Source organism: Cynara cardunculus (genome assembly GCF_001531365.2).
Source record: "Cynara cardunculus var. scolymus isolate 2C chromosome LG 4, CcrdV1, whole genome shotgun sequence".
In the NCBI taxonomy this organism is placed as follows: Eukaryota; Viridiplantae; Streptophyta; class Magnoliopsida; order Asterales; family Asteraceae; genus Cynara; species Cynara cardunculus.
Window position 1 is genome coordinate 12,849,059 of NC_037531.1, and position 9,278 is coordinate 12,858,336.

Below are 9,278 nucleotides of genomic sequence, written 5' to 3' on the forward strand. Positions count from 1 at the left end.
GTGGATCGGGTTCCTCCATCATTCCCACGCCCACACGTAACCTTCACCTAAACAACATTCTTTACACTCCCAACATCATTAAGAACCTCATTTCCGTTCGTAAATTTTCTGTTGATAATAATGTGTCCATTGAATTTGATCCTAATGGGTTTTCTGTGAAGGATTACCAGAGTGGTCAGATGYTGTCCCGCCACAATAGCTCCAGTCGTCTTTATCCTCTCTCGTATCCGGWCACCAACGCCACCTTTTTCACCTCCAGTGCTCGAGATTTTTGGCATGATCGCTTGGGACATCCCGGTGCTCCTGTCTTAGATGTTCTTAGTTCGAATAACATTATTCCATGTTCTAAACGTAGTAAATCTTTTGTTTGCAATTCTTGTCAACTTTCAAAGCACAAACGATTACCGTTTTCTGATTCTACGTCTATTACTATTTTACCCTTTGATATTGTGCATTGCGACTTATGGACATCTCCTATCCCCAGCAAAGCAGGTTATAAATACTACATGGTTTTAATTGACGATTTCATGCAATATACTTGGGTTTTTCCGCTCAAATTCAAGTCTGAAACTTTTTCCAAATTTTCTCAGTTTCATAAATACATCCACACCCAATTCAATCTCAAAATTAAAGCTTTCCAATGTGACTTAGGTGGTGAATTCGATAACCAAAATTTCAAATCTTTTGCTGAAACAAACGGTCTTCATTTCCGTTTCTCTTGCCCTCACACTTCCCAACAGAATGGGAAATCTGAACGTATGATTCATAGACTTAACGAGATCATGCTCACCCTTCTCACACACGCATCTCTCCCACCCCATTTCTGGGTTGAAGCCTTACATACCGCGTGCTATCTCCACAACATTCTCACCACCAAACTCTTAAAATTCACCACCCCTTTGACTGCCCTCTATCATCGACACCCTTCCTATGATCACCTTCGGTTTTCGGGTGTGCCTGTTATCCTAACACGACTGCGACTCGGAAACACAAGTTGGAACATCGCTCCACTCGTCGTGTTTTCCTTGGATACCCCGCCAACTTTCGTGGGTATCGATGCCTTGACCTCTCTTCTGGCAAGATCCTCCTCTCTCTTCACGTCATTTTCGACGAGACCTCTTTTCCTTTTTTTGATAAACATCCCACTACTCCATCTGACTACTCCTTCCTCGAATTTGATCCATCTCCTACCATCTTTGACTCAGCAGCCACTTCCCCACCACCTACCCAACACACTTCCCCATCTCCCACTCTCCAACAACCTCCTATCATCCATACCTACCACCGTCGAAATACACAAGTCCCGACAACCTCCTCGCAGCCCTCTTCAACTGCTGCACCACCACCACCGTCACCCCCTTCACCACCTCCACCGCCGCCGCCACCCGCATCAACCCACCCCATGATCACTCGTTCCCGAGCAGCAACTTCTGCCTCTTCTCTTAACCTACATACAGATACACATACTTCACCTTCTCCCATACCAAATTCCCACATCAAAGCCCTTTCCGATCCACACTAGCGCGATGCCATGAATGAAGAATACCGAGCTCTAATGGACAATCACATGTGGGACTTGGTACCTCGGCCCCCTGATGCGAACATTATCCGGTGCATATGGTTATTTCGTCACAAGTTTAACGCAAATGGCACCTTACAACGCTACAAGGCCCGATTGGTCGTTAACGGGAAATGTCAACAGGTCGGCATCGATTGTGATGAAACATTTAGTCCCGTAGTCAAACCGACCACAATTCGAACGGTGCTCAGTCTCGCTATTTCCCGGGATTGGTCCATTCACCAACTCGACGTTAAAAATGCTTTTCTCCACGGGGACTTAAATGAGACGGTATATATGTTTCAACCTTCGGGATTCACCGATGCCACTCACCCTAATTATGTATGCAGGTTACGCAAGTCTCTTTATGGGCTCAAACAGGCCCCTCTCGCGTGGTATGACAGATTTGCCACCTATATAACTAACTGTGGTTTTCGGAGTACCGTTAGTGATACTTCCCTATTTGTCTACAAAAAGGGAAGTGACATGGCCTACTTGCTGCTGTATGTTGACGATATAGTTCTCACGGCCTCTAATGACCGTCTTCTCACTGATATAATTGCTCTTTTATCTCGAGTTTGCTATGTCAGATTTAGGTACCCTTCATCATTTCCTTGGGATCAATGTTACTCGCAAAGACGGCGGCTTATTTCTTTCTCAAGAAAATTATGCTGCTAAGATCCTATCTCGAGCTCATATGGCAGATTGCAAGCCTAGTTCCACTCCTGTTGACACTTCCCCCAAAATGAGTGCCACAAGTGGTCAACTTCTACCGGATGGGACACATTATCGCCAGTTGGCAGGTGCTTCACAGTATCTTACCATCACGCGTCCGGACCTTACCTATGCAGTACAACAAATCTGCTTATTCATGCATGCCCCACGAGATCCACATTTCCAGTTCCTCAAACGAGTACTCCGTTACCTTAAAGGAACAATTACGTATGGTCTCCATATCTCACCCTCCAAATCAACGAATCTTATTGCCTATTCTTATGCCGATTGGGGGGGGGGGTGCCCCGATTCTCGGCGCTCCACTTCCGGATACTGTGTATTCTTAGGAGATAATTTGGAATCCTGGTCGTCAAAACATCAGCCGACCAAATCTCGATCCAGCGCCGAGGCCGAATACCGTGGAGTTGCAAATACAATTGCTGAAACGAGCTGGTTGCGCAACTTACTTCTTGAACTTCATGTTCCCGCTCGCAAGGCTATGATTGTTTATTGTGACAATATCTCGGCTGTCTACTTATCTGACAATCCCGTACAACATCAGCGTACAAAACATGTGGAACTCGATATTCACTTCGTTAGAGAAAAGGTCCGAATTGGTGTTGTCCGAGTTTTACATGTTCCAACCGATTTTCAATACGCCGACATCTTCACCAAAGGGCGCTTCCGCGTCATCTATTCAACCGTTTTCGGTCCAGTCTGTGCATTCGTCCATACACTGCTCAGACTGAGGAGGTGTATTAGCTGTAAATTAGCTAGCTGTAAATTAGCTATTTCTGAGTTTAGCCTCATCTATTTTAGGATGTTTATTATGTCATTGATCACCCCTAAATGAGTGGAGATCATTTCCTAATTTGTAGCCTCTCAGTTGYATATATATTCAGCTGATGTATATAGAAGATAATAAAAGGAAAACACGATTACTTTCAGATGTTACTATTGTAGGACTTCAATTAATTAGATCTTATATAAAATGTGATGCCTAACCTTTTCTTTTTTGTCTTTCTTACGCAAGTTCCAGAATATAAAGGAAGCCAAGGAACTTAATCACATATATCCTAAAATCAAGTATTTATGCGGAACCGAACTATTGCAATCATCAAGGCACATATTTAAGAAAACCTATGCAACCATCAACCTTACCATAAGACTTGGCGATTTTCTATATTTGAAGGGAGAGTGTGCATCAACTCCTGTCCATGTTCCATAGAATGTGTGGTAAGTTTGATGGTTGCCTTAGATTGCCCTTATGCCATAAGGCAGTTGGCAGTTTCACAAGCATAAATAAACCTTCAATCTTATATCTCAATCCCAAAACTTTTGCTTAAATTTCCTATGTTCCTTGATCTACATAGTTGTTGTGATAGTCAATTTATTGACAAGTTACTTCTTCAGTCTCCAAAGCGAAGCACAAACCTATGCTTCCAACCAAAATAGGAACTTAGGAAGATGCTTACAATAAATTTGGAGACAATACAGTCATAACTGGATTCGGAAGCATGTTATCAAACACTTGGAATTTAGTCAAGCAAAAAGGTAAGAAACGCAAATTTATTTTTCCTACCAGTAGTTCCTGAAGAGAAGAGGATATTCGAGAAAGCTTCCACTGGTCGTTCAACAGCAACAAACTCGACATTCCTGTACTTATTATTTGTGAATTCAACAACAAAAAAATTCAAACAGTACCAATATTCAAGTTAAATAAAGCTACTATACTAACAAAAGATTATATGTCTTCCCTTGAAACATGAACTGAGTTGGGATATTCGATGATATAAATTCAACAAACTACAAACATTGATCTAATACTTACAGAAATAACTACACTGCCTTCCTGTCTTTCTAGAATACAATCACAAAGAAAGACATGACGAATCATTTAATTGTCGTACTATGCATTTTAAGTTTTAATGTTGGTTCACTTAAGAGGGTACCATCAACAATGCATGAATAATGGAATATAACACGACTCACGAGTGTAAAAGAAAAAGACAAAAATAGCTTGCCAAAGAACAAACAAATGAAAATTAATAAGCATGAATGGCAAGGTTATACGAAGAAGAAAACATACCTGTACTTTTTAACTCGTTCCAGAAAATCATGCCAAGAAATATCTGTGTCACGCAATTTCATACTAAAGCTGGATCCCCTTGTAGGAATGACAATTGCCACAGGCGATCGAGCATCAACGACTCGGCTGCAGAATTTACCCTATATGTTAGATCATGTTGTCACATGCAGAAAAATAAAAACATGGGCTCAAAAGGGAAAGCATGAAAGGTCGGTTTTGATGTGGGAAATGCAATCAGCACCTGTACAAGGGGATGCTTCTGTCACCACGAAGAATCAAATCCTGAGGAAAAAGATTATTGATGAGAGATATGAATGTTGTAAAAACAACACAAAAAAGGATTCTCGGGGCATCATGTAACCATTTTCAAGGTTTCTTAGACTTTAGAGCATAACATGTTCCCAAGAAGAATGCATATAAATTAGAATACCCTGCTTTATAACTCAATGAGCTATTTGGAATATAAATATTTCTGGACTATAGTTATTGTGTCATGTGATGGTATGTAGCACTGTTTGTGCTGGATATGTTGTTAGACTTATCCAGAACCAGGCAATAGCCAGTGGCAAAGATTTTTTTGCCCTATAAATGGTTGGAAAGTGGAAGATTTACATGTACTAAGAAGTTTAACACTTGTACACAACAAAGTTGGTAGTGGGGCTATATTTTACTAATGACAATCTACAAGACTACGATATTCTAATATAAATAATACAACAGCAAAGATTCATGCAACAAACCATATGAGCCCAACTATAGAACAAGTACTATGCGTTTCATGAATAGCTTAAGATATTATAAAAGATTTCATTATTCTGGCCTATGTAAATAGGAAATATAAAAACTAACCTGGGTAAAAATTGCTTTTGCTTTTGATAGTACAAGTCTTGTTGAAATTTCACCAGGAGCAAAACTATCTGCAATAGATACGACCACATAGCCTGCCAGAACAATTGCTAGATATATCACCACGGATTTGACATCCATAGGCATATCAATTGCAATTGCAGATCCTTTTTCCAATCCAAGTGTTTCAAGAGCATATGCAACTAACCTAAATAGAGTCCCAAAAGAACTTCACATGAGTCAAGGATATTTGATTGTATGATTTTGTTTTTTATTGACAACATCAACCTATAAAATCATAAGTTAGATAATTTTATTGTATTACTACTAAACGTGCTTTTGCTAAGAAGCAAAAAGAATTGTCATGATATTGTTTACAAAAATAATCAACACATTTGTAGAATGACACTAATACTCATATAGTGATTTCTATAATGATGTATTCCTGCTCCAGTAATAAAAAACTTGCAATGGTTTTGGAAAGAAATTCTACAGAAAAGGAACTGCTCAATACAATAAACAGCTGATTGGAAATGATAATAATTACCAGTGAACTTCACTCTCTACAGTCTACACTGTAGTACTATTTTTCTTGGCAAAGTACAGCAATACTATTTGACAAAGTAGAGCAACAAGATTAAAATTCGCATACCAAACCTCCGAGCGCAATTTTTCAACTGTCATTGTGTTGACTGGCATTTCATCATTCCCCTCATCACGCCATATCACTGCTATATCGCTCAAACTTCTCTTGCTACTCAAGCTCAAACAATTTCGAGCAGGATTTACATAAGCTCCAGGAAGCCACTGACCTCCTGGATGCAACAACTGGCTTTTTTCAGATGGCTCATCAACTAATATGTGTTGTGGAGGCACAGAAAATGATATATTCATTTCCTCCAGTATCGTTTTCCAAAACACCTGGCATAAATTATGGTTAAGTATACAGCAAAACCCCTACTATCCCAAAGCAGTTTGGGTACACAATAATATCTAGCTCAAAGTATATGGATATAAAAGATAACAGCATCCAGTTTACAACTCAACAGAAGTCATCTATGTCCAATTTAATTCATGGTTTTCCCCATGATTATGATCTACTGGAATAAATAATACATGGCTTACACATTAAAGAAAAAGTTACACACCTCCAGATTTGACACTGAGAACTCCTGAAATGCAGAGTAGCTCGAAATGGGATCTTTATAACTGGGACCCAAGAATTCCTTTCCTCGTCTCTCTAACAAACGACCTATGTTTGTCAGTATTGCATCCTCCCTAGCATGCCAGGGAAACAACTTAATAATGAGCACAGAGATATAATCAACGTCAGTTCCCAAGCAAACTTTATCAACAACCTACAAAAACCAGCACTGAAAGGAGAATATATCTGCAAAAGAGAACCGAGGGTGTACCAGAAAAAATTCATTTTGCTTGATTTACCAAAAATATCTCATTAAGGATAAATAATCAAAAGTCAGTTATGCTATAATTTTCTAAGATAGAGTATCTAAATCAAAATCTCTTAAAAAATTACATCCAACTCCAACAACTACTTTATTTTAGCAATTTCAACATTAAAGTTAGACAATGTGTGGTTGGTAAACAAGGATCGGTTTTTTCGCAATCGAGAATTTTTATGAAAGCCTTTCATTTGCTTCTCTTCGATGGAAAGAATGCATTGGATGGATTCCTGGGCATTGAGAAGGAAGGACGCCTATTTCTTTCTGATTTAAGCTCTCATGATTGGAGGAATGTTTTACGAAAGAGTGGTCTTTCAGGATTGGTCGTTGTGTGTCACCACCTCCCACCTTGAATCGACGAACAACCGAACCCTTGGGACCTTCTTCAACCCCAGGATGTCGAGAAAACTGGTGTTTTCTGAATTATATGAAGCCAGTATTATATTATTAAAATATTCTGTAAATTCATCATCCCAGTACACTTTCAAAAAAACTTTATAAAAATTATACATTCAACCTCATTGGTAGAAACAATAATTTAGTATATCTCTCTCCTCAATATTAAGTTTTAAAGATTTCTACCTTCCTCTATTTTTTTCTTCTATTTTAGCATACACTTCTCTTGGAGAAAAAAAAGTTCTTGTCTCCAGAATCTCTACTTAGCATAGTTGTTAGAGATGCTCAAAGGTCTTTATGTATGTAAATTAGTTGACGCTTTGTAAGTTGTTGACTTGTTGGTTTATGATAAGTAGTTAGCTGTTAGTAGTTAAACGGAAGTTAGGTGGTGGTAATATAAATAGAGTGTACCAGATCAGAAGTAAGGAACATAAAATTTATATCAATCTTCAGTTTCTAAATATATCGACAAAAACTGGAGTTCCGAAAGCATTTAGGGGTCTTCTATTGGGAATTAAAATCATTCCCTTCATTCTAATCCATAATTTTCTCCTCAGATTGCTCCTCTATTTTCGTTCATTTATTTTGTTCCCTTTTTAACCATTGTTTTGGTCTTTTTATTTCTCCCTCTGTATTGCATTTTATTATTGAATAAAAAAACACAAAACCTTGAGCCATCAATTTGATCATCTTCAACCACCACCAATCCACCATTACCATGGAAATGAATCGCAATGAATATATCCACAATCTTTGAAATTAAAATCAACTAAAATTTATGTAACCAAACAAGGGCTCACAATTACATCATTGTATTCCAGCAAATATAATATAACCGAAATGAAGACACCAACTATAACAAGCACATGTAGTAGATCAGATACTTGTAATATGCTAATCCCCCTTTCCCAATATCTACACTTTTATTTTTAATTCTTCGATCCTACTATCTTCCAAATGTAAAATTGATATAAAACGGTTGGAATAGTGATACCAGCAATCTGCAGTACTTGTTACGAAGCTCTTGTAACCATAAACCTTTCTCCACTAATAAATCTTAGAATACACATAAAATTTCAGTTGAAATCCCTGGCTCTGATACTTAAAAGTGAAAACTGTATCCAACCAAGAGGATATACCGTTATCGGAGCACAGTAAATAGAAAACTCCAAAATTCCGAATCTGTGCCCCCAAAAACTAGCTTACATAAACACTAGATACAACAATCAAACAAGGAGGAGTGAGAGCTTACGGGTCGGGTAACCAAGCAGGAGGATCGGGTCCGAAATCTATGTAACATCCATAATACATCATCTGATGAAAAGAGAAAGGAAGATCGGGATTGAGAAGTCGAGTGGAGATTTCCTTCCATGTATGAGGAGTACCAGGGCCGTAACTCCGGATGATCTGAGTGAGCTCCTGATGAAGTTTAGCGGCAGTTTCCGGCGGAATACCAAGGTCTTGTATGTCGGATAAGCAAATAGAATCGAGAGATTTGTACACCATTGTTGAATCTCTGATATTCTTTGAATAATCTTGATGATGATCTTTTAGAAAGCGAGAGATTCAAGGAAGAACGGAAGATGGGTTTGGTGAGTCGTGATTCATGTGAAGGAGTATAGAGTTCAGGATGGTTTTATCCACAAAGGTGCCGCGTGTTTCTATCAATTTTCTATTTAATTTTTCAAAAACCATTAAAATATTATATATTTATATTCTGTTATTTATTTTTTATTTCAATATCGTATCCGGCAATACTTTACAAGTTCGTGATCTCTTGATAAAAGCGAGAACCACTTTGAAATTGGCATCAGAGCCACCCGATTTTTCTCTGAGGAAGACGATTAAATAGTATAAAAATAAAACAAACATTTAAATTTTTAAATATACATGCCAGGTAAGTAAATTAGACGTGTTTCTTAAAAACATGTACTTGAAAATGACATTTTCAAATTATATACTTATGGTTTTTAAATTCTCGTGTTGTTGTTTCCTCAAAAATAACTCTCTGTCTTACCATATATGACTGATTTTTATCTGTCACAAAAGCATAAATTCCTTTACGTTATTTTAGAAGAAGAAAAAAAGGAAGAAATTTTTTTATTTGTGTTCTTAAGAATGAAGAAATTCATGTCTTAACAGGCTTTTAACATCCTCTTACTTAGGGGTGCTCAAAAACCCGACCAAACCGATCAACTCAATCCAACCCAAT

At 38.1% G+C, this 9,278-nt stretch overlaps 1 protein-coding gene across 1 annotated transcript in view; it reads right to left on the minus strand.

Moving 5' to 3' along the window:
* LOC112511711 (probable acyl-activating enzyme 17, peroxisomal) overlaps nucleotides 1-8,676 on the minus strand; it is a 14,867-nt gene extending 6,191 nt beyond the window's left edge. Inside the window, exons 1-7 of the mRNA XM_025117424.1 lie at nucleotides 8,319-8,676; nucleotides 6,356-6,485; nucleotides 5,860-6,128; nucleotides 5,211-5,415; nucleotides 4,603-4,643; nucleotides 4,362-4,487; nucleotides 3,855-3,928 (exon numbers count right to left, since the gene is read on the minus strand). Coding sequence (XP_024973192.1) covers nucleotides 3,855-3,928; nucleotides 4,362-4,487; nucleotides 4,603-4,643; nucleotides 5,211-5,415; nucleotides 5,860-6,128; nucleotides 6,356-6,485; nucleotides 8,319-8,572 — 1,099 coding nt within the window. The 5' untranslated portion in view covers nucleotides 8,573-8,676. The remainder of the gene's footprint in view (nucleotides 1-3,854; nucleotides 3,929-4,361; nucleotides 4,488-4,602; nucleotides 4,644-5,210; nucleotides 5,416-5,859; nucleotides 6,129-6,355; nucleotides 6,486-8,318) is intronic.
* Between the last annotated feature and the right edge of the window lie 602 nt (nucleotides 8,677-9,278).